This window comes from Protomyctophum parallelum (genome assembly GCF_964188405.1).
Source record: "Protomyctophum parallelum genome assembly, chromosome: 5".
NCBI lineage: Eukaryota > Metazoa > Chordata > Actinopteri > Myctophiformes > Myctophidae > Protomyctophum > Protomyctophum parallelum.
In genome coordinates, this window is record NC_139702.1 from 53,453,866 (window position 1) to 53,470,598 (window position 16,733).

General features: G+C 41.5%; 1 protein-coding gene across 7 annotated transcripts in view; it reads left to right on the plus strand.

Moving 5' to 3' along the window:
- Positions 1-3,344: 3,344 nt before the first annotated feature.
- The window catches only part of uso1 (USO1 vesicle transport factor), a 30,028-nt gene continuing 16,639 nt past the window's right edge, over positions 3,345-16,733 (plus strand). For 2 of the 7 annotated variants that reach the window (XM_083765307.1, XM_083765309.1), the window contains exons 1-14: positions 3,345-3,584; positions 4,921-5,007; positions 7,491-7,555; positions 7,838-7,914; positions 8,171-8,182; positions 8,795-8,848; positions 9,855-9,958; positions 10,347-10,449; positions 11,261-11,316; positions 11,479-11,599; positions 11,918-12,096; positions 14,503-14,643; positions 15,786-15,874; positions 16,362-16,516. In XM_083765307.1, coding sequence (XP_083621433.1) covers positions 3,519-3,584; positions 4,921-5,007; positions 7,491-7,555; positions 7,838-7,914; positions 8,171-8,182; positions 8,795-8,848; positions 9,855-9,958; positions 10,347-10,449; positions 11,261-11,316; positions 11,479-11,599; positions 11,918-12,096; positions 14,503-14,643; positions 15,786-15,874; positions 16,362-16,516 — 1,309 coding nt within the window. In that variant the 5' untranslated portion in view covers positions 3,345-3,518. The remainder of the gene's footprint in view (positions 3,585-4,920; positions 5,008-7,490; positions 7,556-7,837; positions 7,915-8,170; positions 8,183-8,794; positions 8,849-9,854; positions 9,959-10,346; positions 10,450-11,260; positions 11,317-11,478; positions 11,600-11,917; positions 12,097-14,502; positions 14,644-15,785; positions 15,875-16,361; positions 16,517-16,733) is intronic. The other 5 variants (XM_083765310.1, XM_083765312.1, XM_083765311.1 and 2 more) reach the window with 3 other exon arrangements.

Consider the following 16,733-nt stretch of genomic DNA (forward strand, 5'->3'; position numbering starts at 1 on the left):
GGTGAGAAGTTCAGTCACACGAGAGAGACTCGGAGTAGAACCGCTGCTCCTTCGCCTGGAAAGGAGTCAGCTGAGGTTGTTCGGGCATCTGGTTAGGATGCCTCTCGGGCGCCTCCCTAGGGAGGTCCTCGACGCACGTCCCACTGGGAGGAGACCCCAGGGCAGACCAAGGCGCAGTTGGAGGAAATACATCGACTCACTGGCCTTGTAACGTCTCGGAATCCCCCAGGAGGAAGTCACTAATGTTGCTCTGGAGAGGGAAGTCTGGAGCTCTCTGGTGGAGCTGTTGCCCCCGCGACCCGACTACGGATAAGCGGTTGAAGATGGATGGATGGATGAACATTTGTTTTTGCACTTTTAATTCTTGAGTCTGTTACAAATTACCTTACTCCTTGTCTTTTATTTGGAAGAGGATGTGCTGGCAATTGAGCCTCTGTGAAAAACAACCATTACATTCCCACCATCACCATTACCTTAAAGCAGCACTAAAGGCAGCAATATAACTTTCCTCTTCTACGCCGGATTTCAACCCGGTTTCCTGTGCTGACATTTTTACCATTAAGCTGCTTGCTCAGGGGATATTTACCATCAGGTAAAACTTTGTCAGAATCTGTGGTAAAGTAAATGTATTTAGCACTTCTCACAGAGAGATCTCACAAAGTGCTTTTCATACAGTGAGATTAAAAACAGAAATGCTGTAAAATTCATCTAAAACAGGACAACAACACAAGCATGGAAATAAAATCAAAAGGTGAGACATGAGCTTTGACCAGGGAGACCAAACGCAACCACCCCAATTGTATAAGTTATATTGTTTCTACATACTCCACATACCATACAGATTGAACAAAATTAAAATGTATAATTGTATTAATACAATAAGAAACACCCAGATTTGTGTTTGGGAAAACTGTCCTCTACTGGCACAAACTTACCATAAAGATTTACATCATGTCAATAAGGGTTATGATGCAGATGGGTGTTATTATAGTAGTAGGACAAGGACACCCGGTCCCAAGGCCAGATTGGAAGATTTGAAAAAAGCACACAACACGAGGGGGGGTTTGTTGATGTGTGATCTGTCCAGGTGGTTTGGCTGTAGGAAGTCTGGTCAGAGAGGCTTCAGTAGGACTTCTGGTCAGAGAGGCTTCAGTAGGACTTCTGGTCAGAGGGGCTTCAGTAGGACTTTTGGTCAGAGGGGCTTCAGTAGGACTTCTGGTCAGAGGGGCTTCAGTAGGACTTTTGGTCAGAGGGGCTTCAGTAGGACTTCTGGTCAGAGGGGCTTCAGTAGGACTTTTGGTCAGAGGGGCTTCAGTAGGACTTCTGGTCAGAGGGGCTTCAGTAGGACTTTTGGTCAGAGGGGCTTCAGTGAAAGAAATTGTCTCACATTCAGGGTTCGCAGTTCCTCCCACAGGATCAGCAGTGTTGTCAACTGAGGAGTAGCTGTAGACAGGCTGCTGCTCTACACATTTTCAAGGAGAGAATCATTACAATAATTAGGATTTGACAATCCCACCAGTTGATGGTCAAATTGGACTTTTTACGGAGGTTTCTTTGTAGTAGTAGGCCTACTTAAGATGATGTGATTGTAGGCCTACCATTTTTGCCATCTTTTGGTGAGCTCGGTTGACTATTCTCAAGGTCACCACTGATTGGAACAGCTCCTTGAAGAAAAGACCAACGACCAAAATTATGCAGTGTCATTTCATTAAGTCCCATGTGCAGATAACTGTAGTAACTGTGAGTGAGGATATTGCTGTAAACTAGCATGTGTGTGCTGAGTGACTGGTTAAGGTTAAAGGTTGTACATTATTGTTACATCTTGTGTACAGGTACATAAGAATACAACTTATTTTTGTTTGGCTTCGGGGGCGGGCAGCATTTGTTTCCCCACGTAAGGGCCATACTGACTTTGATAAAGTGAGTGAACTATTCAATTGAAAGTTGAAACGCAGTGCTGAAATAGAATTATGCATGAACTGCATGTATTTTATACACACGAGTATAGGGTCAACTATTTTGTATTCTTTTTTTGCAGCTGTACTGTATACCACTCACATTATCAAACACATTGCATTATAATTATGGATCCATGGACCCTCTCTCTTTGAACTGAAGCCCCATACTTACATGTATACCCACCAGTCGATGAGTGTTACCACCACAGTAACCTCTCACATTATAAACATCTTTTCAGATTTTTGGGGGGTCATTTTGATTTTATTTAAGGATTGTCTGCAGATGGCCATATGTTGCCCATGTCACCATGTGTAGATTATAGATTTAAAATAGTCTTACCTGTATTGTAGATCTGTAGAAACAGCAGGGCAATAAGAATACCTGTAGTTAATTTCCAAGCCATTGTAAAAAGAATGTGTGATCTATGTATGTTAGGACTTTTTAAACAGGGTGGATCTTTCTCAACGCCCATAGATATATTAGTCTAGACCATCAGCTGCCTGCAATTAAATGTCTGGTATGATTGTATCAGCAGATTGTAATTAGCCTGCCCTATCATTCTTAGATTGTGAAGACATCAGATATGATAAATCACACATGCATTACTGTGTGTGTGTGTGTGTGTGTGTGTGTGTGTGTGTGTGTGTGTGTGTGTGTGTGTGTGTGTGTGTGTGCGTGCGTGCGTGCGTGCGTGCGTGCGTGCGTGCGTGCGTGCGTGTGTGTGTGTGTGAGCGAGTGTTTCTTCAGTAACTGGAGTCTCCATGTCAGGGGACACAGGGAGACCCTGATGTTATAACTGAGCAAACACTAATAACAATCTAATAGCAATGATTACTGTCAGAATAACCTTTTAACCAAATAAATCACTTACCCTATGCCTTTAACCTATACACAAAAGAAACAACAACAACAATAATATCAGTTAATTTAAGTTTTGTGGGGGTCTGGATGTTCCCGGGGACTGCGGTAACTCTGTCATTTCTCGACCGTTGCCGGAACCGGGCCGCCCCCGTGGGCGCGTTCCTGGGGGTCTGGATGTTCCGAGGACCCCCCGGGACCCCCTCACTTAACCTATGTCATTTCTCGAAGATTCTTTCCTTAAATCATCAAAGTAGGCCTACAGTAGAGCGCACAGTAGACCTACACTACACTACAATACAGTATACAGAGCACAGCACAGTACAGTACAGTCAGTTACTATAAATAAATGTATAGTTGCACCGCTCAGTTCACATAGGTGTGATTTTTCATGTCGTATCAATATCATATTGGTGATTGGTTTGTTATGTGTCTTTAAATCCGTGAACGCGCTCCTCTGCTGATCAGCCACGTATCGCCACGTCTGCGCGCATGCGCAGCGCGGTCGCAGTTGTGGAGGAGTTCCGGGGTCGACACAGACAGACAGCAGAGCAGTGTGTGTTCTGTTGAGGTTGTTGTGTACATCGTGAAGAAAAACAACTCAACGCCGTGGTCTCGGCTTCTACGCTTCATATTGTACTTGTCAGCCAACAGCCGGGGAGCCTGACATTTCCTCTAAGGTCCAAACACACAAATAGAGGATGAACTTCTTCAGAGGAGTGATGGGAGGGCAACCTGCGGGGGCACAGCCGTCAGGAGCCGATACGGTATGTCAGTCAGCTAACGCTACGCTAGCACCATGTTTAATGACATTAACCCCGCCCGGGCCGGCGTCCCTAATACTATTTTATTTTAGGAGACGTTTCATTTGTCAAACATTTTCACCATTTTAATAATCTAGCACATGTGAGCTGGCTATTTTCTAATGGCCGATATGATATGATACAGCGTAAATGGTAAATACAAACATGTCACATTCACATAACTATCACAATGATGCTTACACCCCGCTGTCTGTGTCCCCGTCTGAATGGACGTCTGTAGCCAGCTCCAGTAGCCTAGCAGTAGCAGTAGACTAGCTAACGTTGCAAATGTGACAGTTATGCTGTACTGCTGCTTCCTGGGGCTTGTCAGTCGCCATTTGGAGCTGGCTGCTGCTAATTTAGATGAATGGAAGAAAATAAATGCTGATACAGAATACACACAGTCGCACACCCACCTCTGCTGGGGAACTAACATCATGTTGTTGGTTTACCTATATGATCCTGGCTAGAATACTGAAGCAGACAGACTACTCTCTCTCTCTGCATTTGATGTTTGATGCCTTGTTTACAGTAAGTCGCTCTGGATAAATGCTAAATGCCCACATTGTAAATGATCACACACAAAATGAATGATGGCTAGTCTACTTTCTGTCCGTTGTCACTCAGAAAGGCAGATTTGATTGATTGAACACCTTATTATAACTCTTTGCAATTCATACAATTGGTACGATTATACAAAGATGCTAAAAGGTTAATACAAAAAGCCTGCTGGGCTTGTTTCCATTGTGGTCCTGTGTATTAAATTCTGACAAATGCCAACTAACTGGTCTATGGATTTCTAAACCTGCTGCCATTCTGTTTACACCAACACACGTACTATTCTTATGCTTAATGTCCTGTTTAAACAACAGATGACTTAATATTCCATTCCATTAAATGCAGCAGATTATTGACCACATTAATTTAGACAAGTTATTGACATTCCAGTTAAGACCCCAGGGAGGGGTCAAGGTACCATTGCTAATTTGCTATCTATCTGTGTCTCTTGCAGAAAGCTGCAATGTGTTGCAAATACACAATCCATTGTTTGTGTCACAAACATCACTAACTCTGTAATCAGTGAAGATTCCCCCCCCCCCCCCCCCCACACACACACACACACACACACACACACCTCACCTTACTTTCCTTAATCTATACTAGAAAAGTGTAATCGTACAGAAACGGACGTATCCTGTGGAAATGTATAAAATAAAGTGAAATATCAATCCAAGCTGTGACCCATTGAGTTAAAAAAACACGCATTTAAAAAGTCTCTTATATTTGTTGTCATTGACAGATCCAGAAGCTGTGTGATCGTGTGGCCTCTTCTACGCTCCTCGAGGATCGGAGGGATGCAGTCAGGGCACTCAAATCCCTATCTAAGGTAAAGACATGACAGTATTGTAGCAGCATGTTGTCATTGTAACCAATGTGGAAACTGCCTGCGTTCTCTTCTGTCTGTATTCGTGAGATGCATTGTCAACATCCTCTCCACTTATTTTTTAATTATTATTTTTTTATCAAAAGTAGCTGTTGGCCAAAGTTCAATATAGTAATTGTACAACTCTTAGTTTGATCCTCAGGTTGCATCCTCTTCTTGTAAACAAGTGGAAAACGTATGAATTATTTTTTCCTAAGTCCTAAGTTTAACATCAACAAAAGCTAATAGCTTAATAGCTTATGCAAATCGTCGTTGTCAGGTGGAAATCTTGTAGGTCCAAAACCTTTACGTTTTAGGAAATGGGAAAAGATACTGTGTTGCAATGGATCCAAGGTAGTTATTAATTAGTCATGTTTTTTTAAATACTTTTCATTTGTTCAATATGTATAAGACCCACAAACACAAGTATACAATTATTGATTTATGAACAAAAAGATGAAATATGGAGATACAAAGTTTCTGCCTGACGACGCCTAAATGACAAAGACAGCTCATTCTCTAAAGCTGTTATTATTCCTGATTATTACCTAAATGACAAAGACACAGCTCATTCTCTAAAGCTGTTAGTATTCCTGATTATTACATTAATCATGTTGCCCACTTAACTGCTACAGCTCTGACCAACAGTGGAAACCTATGGTTTTACAGAGTAGCTTCCTGCTGTGCATTTTATAAGGCCTAATTCATACTAAAATCTGTTATTTTCAATCTGTGATACGACATTGTATAATTCTGGCTTTAGTGTTACTATCATGATTAGTTTTTACTGTATATGGTCAATTTAAATGGCTACATAAACCGAAATCTAGTTCTCTTCTCAATGCATGCCTCATCAACCATGAGTAATGAGCTTATCAGGCATAAATAAGGGGTTTATAAGGCACGGGGGTGTCACACTTCAACACACAGACAGGGACTCAAATAGAGACATGAAGAGAGAGTTTGCATTCACCTGTGCTGTCTAGGTTCAACAGCTTTTTATCCAATTTGCATGCAATGAGTCCCTGGTTAGCATGCTGTAATGAAAGGTTGCTCAGAGCCTGTTCCACATTATGGAACTAGGATTCCTCTATATGCGTTGCATCCCCCTGGTTCAATTGGCTTCGACATCTCTTGTATCGGAACGGTACGAGAGTTGGCAGCCCATCTCCCTCTATGGTTGTGAGATCTGGGGTCCCCTTACCAACCAAGAACCTGAAACAGAGACTCGGCACACAGAACTCTGCACCCAACGAAAAACAACAAACAATGATTGCAGGGCAGAATTAGGGAGATACCCACTCAACATCAAAATAAAGAAAAGAGCACATGCATTTCATGACCATTTTCATTATTGCTTTCATTGGGTTGCTTTCATTCATGAAAGCAGCATTATTCTTCGTTGGGTGCGGAGGATGCATTTGCAGAGTTCTGTGTGCCGAGTCTCTGCTTTCATTCATGAAAGCAACCCAGACATGCTCCATAATATAGCCCTCAATCATGATGAAAACCTACAGGGATGCCCCCTTAGTCAGCTGGTCCAGGGACTATATACACAAACACAACCACCAGACGGAAAACCCATTGGATTTAACCAGATTATAAGAAAGCTACATGGCATACTGGAAAGAGACTACCTAAAACCAAAGCAAAATGGAATGCTATCTATCACTAAAAAGAGAATATACATTGGCAGAATACCTGAGCACGGTAAACAACCCAAATCAAAGCATTGACTAGGTACAGACTCAGTGAACACAGCCTTGCAATAGAGAAAGGCCGCCACAGACAGACCCCGATCCCAAGACTATGCACCCACTGCACACAAAATGTGGTAGAAACAGAGCTACACTTTCTAACCACTTGCCCACTATACTAAGACATCAGAGACACCTACAGTAATCCCACAGATTACACACACCCAACATGAGTTTGAAACTATGACCAATGACAAAAAACTCCCATACAACAATGTGCAAACAGCAGCAAGATTTGTGAACTGAAAAGGTTAGCCAATGGAATACAACCACCCTAAGGACTACTATCTGTACCAAGTAGACCGCTTGACCTTGCACATGTAAACAGAGCTGCTACCTTTAAACAAATCTTAAATCTGAGTTTTCTGTATACTATTTAAATAGTCCTGAGAAAAATGCTGCCATTTGTCCCAAACAAAGTGCTGCTATTTGTTTCAAAAAAGCTTTATACCCTGATATAACATGTACATATTAACGATGCAATGTGTAACAATGCTGTACCCCCTCCAACTGTATATACTTTCCCCATTTTCAATTTATTGTATTGTGACACTTGCTTTGGCAATGTAAACGTTTGTTTTCTCATTCCAATAAAGCTCCTTCGAATTGAATTGAATTGTGCCCTGCTTTTATTTTTATTTGTATTTAATTAGAATATGATATTCAGTCCTTTTTTTGTTTTTTTAATAGAAATATCGAAAAGAAGTTGGCAGCCAGGCAATGGAGCATCTGATTCACATAATGCAAACTGACAGGTTCGTATTAAGGCAAATATATACTTGTGGAACAACAACGAAATGGCGCATGTGTTTGTGTCTAAACTCTGCTGTCAATTCTGTCACTGTCATTTGTAAAAATAAATCTTTGAGCTTATCTTACTGCCATTTACACCCTAATAAAAGTGATGTGGAGCATTCATTATTCAGTGTTGTTCAACGCTTTAGGGTGGACAAGGCTTTATTTTTTATATCGCTTCTAACAACTGAGAATAATGCAGCCTGTGTTGTTGATTGAACTCCCTCTATCTATGTTTACAGGTCTGACTCTGAGATCCTTGGCTACGCCTTGGATACATTATACAATATCATCTGCAATGATGAGGAGGAAGAGCCAGGTATTTGAACCCTGATGGCCATAAGTTAAATACATAATAATTTTCATGCAGTGTACGTAAATGTGGATAAAGATTGCCAAATAATGAAATAAAAGCCCCCTTATGTAGAATGAGTAATTGAGTTGAATTAATGTCACCTGGACATTAATCTCAACCGTACACACACACACACACACACACACACACACCCTTCCAATATTGACTGCTATATAAAGACTGCCATCTCTCTCTTCTCTTTCATGTTTTAACCCTCCAGATGAATCGGAAGGTAAAATTCTTGTTTGTGCATGATGTCGTCCCCCTTAACTACCAGCAGCACTTAGCTCTTCTTGGGTGGCTTGGGGAAAGAAACACATATGGCGACACTTTACAATTGCCTTATTCCAGTGTATTTACCAAAGTATGTGGAAAAGTATAGCAAAACAACATAAGAAGTTGTGTTGTTATTAGTGTGCACCTTTCCATAGATTCATACACGTGAGTGTACTGGAATAAGATGTGTAAAGTGTTAGTGACGAGTCCACCACAAGTGTTTCCCATATTGACAGCTGAATGAGCTGATTGACTGATTTGAACTGCATGGCCTTGCTTACTTACGATTTTATTTTCATAGCATGTCTTTGACAACAGGCATTCAGTCATCCGTTTCTCCAAGCGATTCTGCCAAGTTTTTCACAATGTGGTTTTGAATGAATGCAAGCTTCAGTACAGATGAGGCCTCAGCCCTAATTTGCTGATGTTGCACACCTAAAATAGCACTTCTACAAGCTCACAATGCGTTGCTCTCTCTGCAATGCGTTGTGATTTTAATTTAGGTGAGCGACACGATGCACACCTAAAGTTAAATCATCTCCCTCTTCCACCTCCACTGTCCTCACAGACACAGCAGCCACTCTCCCTGTCTCAGGGAAACCTAAGAATGTACCAATGCCTGGTCAGTACTTTAGCCTAGCTTCCAAACGCCTCCTGACTCTTGCCACTATTCGACTAACCTCACTAGAATTTAGTTGGTGTTGAAACTTGTTGGGTTTGGATGGTGGTAACCAGAGTGCTTCACTAATCTCACCCCTTGACCTGGTCTATGTCTATGAGTGATGAGTCACTTATCACCTGGTCTCTGTCTATGACTGATTAGTCACTTATCAATGTTCTTTGTTTCACTGTGCTTATTTCATTAGATCAATTGCTGAGTTTCCTCCATCGGCCATGTTCACAGGGTGGCCATTTTGCTCTAATGCTATAATTAGTGATCTGGTTTGCTTCATTAGACTTCAAATGACCATGTTGATTTCTGTTTGACCAACCCTGTTATGTCACTGCTCTACTAGTTAAAATATAGTTAGGAGAAAAAAAATAAGAAATTGCAGTTTGCATCTGCTGCAAATTCCTTTCACCAGAGGGAAGGTTGCTATTGAACAAAGCATTCTAGTGCTATGCAGACTATCTGGCAAATAAATTAATGTTATGTCTGGGGAAAAGAATCTTATTATTTAATTATATAATGTTTTGTATATTGCAGCCCTCCCCTCCCCCAGCTTTCCTTTCATCTGTATTTGTCCTGTAGCATCCTCCATGGCTTGTTCATAGGCCATTATATTAGTATAGAGGAAAGTAAAACAACAGATATTGGTGAGGTGCTGGCTATCGGGAACAACAGCAAGATTTGCAACGGAGACGCCAGACACTCATAATTCCAATAAAATTAGTCATATAGACGATGTTTCGGCAATCTTTCAATAAAATAATTGCGTTGGTGTCCAGCATCTCCATTGAACATCTTTCTCTGAACTAACAGATTAATTTCATATTATTAACCAATTCTATATAGTTGCCCACTTGCACCCTAGTATCCCTATTCTGGGCGGAACATTCGTCAAAAATAACAAATCTAAAAGTTTGTCAGGCTTAAAACACACTAATGATCTTTGTACATTTCTCAGATGAGAACACCCAAAAGCAGACGGATGATGACCTGGGAGTGGAGTTTACAAACATGTTCATCCAGGACTCTGAGAACGTGACCTTGGTGCTGTCTATGTTGGAGGTAATGTACTGTTCTGTGGTTTCAATTAATTGGAAAACAAACCAATTCAAATATGAGAGGATTCAAACTGGTGTTCCTCTCATAACAATGTAATCATAATGGTTTTCAGAACATATGGTGTAAAATCAAGTTGCATATCTTAAATTACATTTTAATTCCATTTTAATGGACATACACTTAAAGGAGCTATGTGCCATTTCATAACATCTACAGTATGATAATGTGCAATAGGAAATAACATGTGGAAACGTAGTTGAAAGCAGTTATTGAACATCGTGTAGGCACTCTCTTGGCCATGTGATGTGAGCAGCAAAAAATATCTCTTTCTCAAGTACTCATTGAAGATAGACATTAATGCTTCAATTGACCAAATTTTGTGTGCATTCAGGAGTTTGACTTCCACGTGCGGTGGCCAGGTGTTAAGCTCTTGACTGCCCTCCTGAAGAACCAGTGTGCCCAGGTGCAAGGCGTCATCCTGGTCAGCCCCATGGGTGAGTTATGCTGCTTCACCTCAAATATTACAGCAGACTACTTTCATAACGTCAGGATGCTTAATCAAATCAGGAATTTACATGCCATTGCCACACTCTATCGTGTGTGTGTGTGTGTGTGTGTGTGTGTGTGTGTGTGTGTGTGTGTGTGTGTGTGTGTGTGTGTGTGTGTGTGTGTGTGTGTGTGTGTGTGTCGTACATGGTACAGCAATCGAATGCATTTGATTTTGACAGTTAGTGCTTTGTGTTGCACTGTAAATTGCGATGAGTTTGTTGTATGAATGTTATGGATTGATGTAAAAAATGTGGTGTTGTTGATGCTGGTTGAGACCCCAGGAAGGGGTAACAGTGCAGGAAGCTAATGGAGATCTAATAAATAAATCAACAATGACACCCTCCACATGCAAGCAAACAACCGACATAAGCTACACATTCTAATCATCAAAGAACTGGGAGTGCCGGTGATCACACAAATGAATAATTATTATAGTGCTGTCTTAAAATGATTTAATCACATACATGTAGCTTTGCTTCATGGCTGGACATTTCACCTGTGATGTAGAGACACATTTGCATCAGGACTTTAAGTTTTAAGTTGAAAATTTGTATCTTGCCACTTTTGTGCAAGCACCTCCAGGTCCCCCATTAGACAGTATTGGAAACATAAACGATAGCTGTTGTTCACGTCTCTTGTCATGACGTAGCGGTTTGTGTGTATTAATATTTGCTACATTGGTTTGTTTACTGTGTTATGGTAAAACCCTGTCTGCTCAATTTTCCTTATTCTTTTACTTTAAAAATTCTCTTACAGGTGTTTCCAGATTAATGGATTTATTGGCAGACTCCAGGGAAGTCATCCGCAATGATGTAAGTACTCTAGTACTATGCTATTTAATGATGTAAGTACTCTAGTACTATGCTATTTAATGATGTAAGTACTCTAGTACTATGCTATTTCACAATAGAATCATTTAACCACATGAACATGACCATGACTTGCTTACCATCTGGTTCTCCATCTTCCAACAGGGCTTGCTGTTGCTTCAGCAGCTTACCAAAGGCAACGCTGCCATTCAGAAGATTGTTGCATTTGAGAATGCTTTCGAACGGCTCCTAGACATCATCACAGAAGAAGGCAGCAGCGATGGAGGTACAGTACAATCTACTTTTGTACTATTTTTAGGTATTTCAGCTTTTATAATGGTAAATGGTGCATTTATATAGAGCTTTTATCCAAAGCGCTGTACATGGATGCATGTGCATTACATTCACCCATTCATATACCTATGGCAGAGGAAACCATGCAAGACACCGACTCGGGAGCAATTAGGGGTTCAGAGTCTTGCTCAAGGACACTTCGACACCGCCCACAGGGATCGAACTGAGAACTTCATGGTTTCCATCCGGCTGCTGTTTCATCACGCCTAGTTAATTTCCTGACCGTATTAATGTCCTGTGTCCTATCCAGGTATTGTAGTGGAGGACTGCCTGCTGCTCCTCGTAAACCTCCTGAAGAACAACAGCTCCAACCAGAACTTCTTCAAGGAGGGCTCCTACATCCAGAGGATGAAGCCATGGTTCGAGGTCGGTGATGATAACTCTGGCTGGTCCGCCCAGAAGGTCACCAACCTCCACCTTATGCTACAGGTAACCGGGGCTGTAGTTGTGACTTTTAACTGTCCTAGCACTAACCATTTGTTTTATAATGATGATGATTATGATAATTATTATTATTATTAGGCCAACCGGGTGCTCACTAAAAGTGTAGGGTGCTTCTAGGATCAGTTCAGACTTAGAAGAAGACATCCCGAGCACTCAAAATGTGGAGGAGAGGAAGTCAAGTTAAAACAAATTTGATTCTATGAATTTCTTTGAAGGGAAGGCTTCCGCACACTCGACTTACTAATAACAGGTGCGTCGGTGACAAAGCAGCAGACTTCAGACACGTAGAGAAGGAAGGAGACCCGCACACTGTCACTTGCTGGTTCAAGAGCATTTTATTTAATGTCCAAACTATGCAACGTTTTGGTCCTGCGACTTTCCTCTGTTCTATAAAAGAAATTAAATGGCTACTTGTGGTACAACTATTCTTGGACATGAGTATTTCAAACACCTTACTACACCATCACTGGCCTTGATTCATCCCTGACATGATAGAACAGAGGTGGGCAACTTTGACAATGGAGAGGGCCACTATATATACACTCACTCCAGAGGGCCACATTGCATATTTCTGTCATAGCAAAAACAGCCGATCTACAAGCTCAAAACTGTGACGCATTTTGAGCTTGTATAGATCAGCTATTTTTCCTATATTTGAATTGGGTTAGGGTCAGTAGACCGAAAGCTTGCAAAATATATACTTTGTGCGCAGATCTGAGTGTTCCCTTTATTTCTTTTCATTATCCCTTTGTGACTCCAGCACCTCACTTGCGAGTTTTTTCAGCAGATGAGCTGTGGTTCTTTTTACATTTTTGTCTGCTATTTTCTAATTGAAAAGTAACCTTTTTTTACATTTCAAATGCATTTTTTTGTTTGTTATCAAATGTTTTTTATTTAAGACAATAAATCACACGTTAACATCATGAATGACTAAATAAAACAAAACACATATAAAAACAACACATAACAACAAAAGCAAGGAACACAAAAACAAACAATCCCACCCACCCCTCCCACCGAGACCAAAGATGCCACAAAATGTCAGTACTCCTACTACTGTGCAATGTGAACAAAAAATAAATAAATAATGATAATAATAATAATAATAATGACTAAAGCATGCCCTTAACCAAATCTGCAATACCAGACCAAATCTCAATGTTTTCCTCTTTTGCACCATGCAATCTTGCTGTAGACATTTCTAGAAATCTAGGAAGGTCAAAGCCCATTGGCGAAATGACAATGTATGAGGCGGTTTCCAGTGCGAAGCAACCATCTTCTTTGCGGCCGTTATGCCAGCAAAGAAGACACGAATACGCGTATTATTTAATGGCAACTGGGATACATCATTTAATAAGAATAGAGATGGGGAGGGTGTGATGTTAATTTGTTCAAATGCATTTTTATAGTTATGTTAACTTTATGAACTACCGTAATTTCCGGACTATAAAGCGCACCTGAATATAAGCCGCACCAGTTAAATTTAGGGGAAAAAACGAATAAAAACTTTAAGGACCGGCCATAGAGATAGATTTAGAAGGTCCCCTAGTGGCCATTAGCTGTAAAGATCCATAGATTAGCCGTACCTTGTATAGGCCGCAAGGTTCAAAGCATGGGATAAAAGTAGCGTCTTATAGTCCGGAAATTACGGGTAAATGCATTGGACATGAAAATTCAATAACATCTTTTTTTTTTTTTTAGATATTTTTTTGCGGCTTACGCCTTTATTGATTTTTTTAAGGGATAGAAAGTAGGCTGACAGGAAACGGGAGAGAGATGGGGGGATGACATGCGGTAATGGCCGTGTCGGGTCCGGGAGTCGAACCCGCGGCACACCACGACTGGATCACCAGTCCGGTGCCCAGACCGTTACGCTACGGCCTGGGCCTACATCTTAATACTATATTAAAGGGCCACTTATTTTAATGATGTTTGGGAGACAAGAAGCACTTTCCTGGTGGTTTTTACGTGGGTAATATGTGTTTTTAGATATTTTAGTATTTTGAAGTGTCCATGGGCTCCATGATGTCATGGACACTGGGCTCACCTGGACTACAATTCCCATAATGCTTTCGTCCACTGCTCCTCCATGTGGATAGGGGGAGGGCTGTCTTAGAGACAACATGTAGTCCAAGGTTAATTAAATAAGATCTGGTTGCAAAAGGGGTGAAATGGCCCTTTAAGCTACATATATGGACTGAAGTAATTAAAGCGGGTCATGTTTGCATGTTTGGAATTGTAACAGCTGAAATCAATATATATATTAGTATTCTGATATTAACTTGTGGGCCACATTAAGTGAAGGTGGGCCCACAGGCCGCCAGTTGCCCAGGTATGTGATAGAACATTGTGCCAGTTCAAACCTTGCCTGCCCTCCCTCTGTCCCTCCAGCTGGTACGAGTCATGGTGTCTCCAGTCAACTCACCAGGAGCCACGGCCAGCTGTCAGAAGTCCATGTACCAGTGTGGCTTACTGCAGCAGCTCTGCACTATCCTCATGGCCACTGGTGTGCCAGCCGACATCCTCACCGAGGTAAATCACACATCTGGTTGGATAACGGTGGATAGGGTTGGGAAGAGGGAAGCCCACAAGACAATTTATCCTGTACGTTTTTTTTTTTACTCGCCATAATTACTGGACACTAGGATGCTGGCTTATAACGGCTCTAACAACTTATTAACATGCCTTTTCTATTTTGCCGCCAAGGAAACATAACTGATTCATGTTCAATATAGAGATCCATTGAATGTAAAACCTCACCCAGACTGCACACCAGTTCAAATGGGTTGGCACATTCACTGTTATTGTTTTCCGTTTTAAACCGTTTGTAGGAATTGAGAATGAATTTAATTGCCTTGGTTTAAATAAAGGGACTTATCTCACTGTAGGGCCAAACGTCGCTCACATATAGGATTATTCTTTCCTTAATTTGTCCCTTGTGCTTGTCACACAAACTATAGTCAATTGGTCTACATTTCAGGATCAGTCCCTCTTGTACACCATTATCTACGTATGTACAAGAATCAACGAGATGTTTCAAGATTAGGTTATATTCCATGCACTAGTGTAGTTGTCTGTGGAGACTAGCTCTTGTGTGCAGGTGCACTCATACAAGTTACTGTGCTATTAAGGATGTCTCATTAGACCTACACTCTGAGATCAGCATGTGATAAGCAGGTTCAGATTTGAACAGATGGCTAGTCTGAGCCTGTTTGGGAATACAAACCACCACATAATTATGACATACCCTCTCAACGTAGCGTATCCAGTTCCTCCAAACAACCTATTAAAAGCAGTGAATGACGGGGGCACGGTGGCACAGTCAGTAGTGCTATCTCCTCACTGCTAGAAGGTCCTGGGTTCGATTCCCGCTGGTGGGGCGTGTTCCTTCCTCCACCCAGTGCCTTTTCTGTGTGGAGTTTGCATGTTCTCCCCCATGTGGATTAGAAGGTGGATGGGAAAGGAACTGGTCGGAATAACGTGTTCCTTCCACACGCTATGTCTGGTCGGGGAAATCCCCCCCCCCCCCCCTGTCGTCAGGTGAAAAAAAGCAGCTTGGACTCATTCAAAATCGTGGGATAAAAATTATGAAAAGGAAGAAAAAAAACAGAAAAGCAGTGAATGACCAATAATCCTATCAATATGTATATAAATGTGATCTTGTCTTTTGTCAGACCATCAATACTGTGTCAGAGGTCATCCGTGGGTCACAGATCAACCAGGACTACTTTGCTTCTGTCAATGCTCCTTCTAACCCACCAAGGTGAGACACACTCAGTGATTTGTGCACAATATACCAACACCAAATATCACATCACTGCCATTTGCTTCATAATGGTGTTCTGTTCCTGCTGCTGTGCTACTTTGTTGCATAGCAGTGACATCACGGCCGAATCCTGGCATTCTTACGGTAGCATTTTACGTGTTGTGATTATCACTACGAGCTGTAGCCTATTTTCGTCACCTCGCGCTAATGAAACACCAAGAGATTATAATGTCAACATTCAAGTACAAGATGTACCGGTAAACTAATCCTGGTAAAGTAATGCATCACGCAAAGTTCAACTAAAGTTCTAACGTAATTTGTGATACAGACACGGCCTTGGATCAAGATGGTCATCATGCTAATCTTTTTTTTTTTTTTTGCAGCCAATATAATATTTAGCAGATAATATAGCAGCAGTAGCCTCAGTCAACTGTCTTCCGTGTGCAATGCAACCTAACCTGGCCTCTGCTTCCTCTGTCCCCAGACCAGCCATTGTGGTGCTGCTCATGTCCATGGTGAACGAGAGGCAGCCGTTTGTGCTGCGCTGTGCTGTCCTTTACTGCTTCCAGTGTTTCCTCTACAAGAACCAGAAGGGCCAGGGGGAGATTGTGGCCACGCTGCTGCCCTCCACCATTGATGGTCAGTCATACTGTACATGCATACGTTACTGTATGTATGTACAGTAATGTACATACATACAGTGACTGCGGTCTAAAAACAGTTACATATTGTGGGGGACTGTATGCTCACCAAGGTTTTAAAACCACTAGGGTACAAAGACAGACACATAGTCAGACACAGCAGAGCCATGCTTTAAAAATAAATATGGCACCAGTGTGAAGCCCACATACTGGAT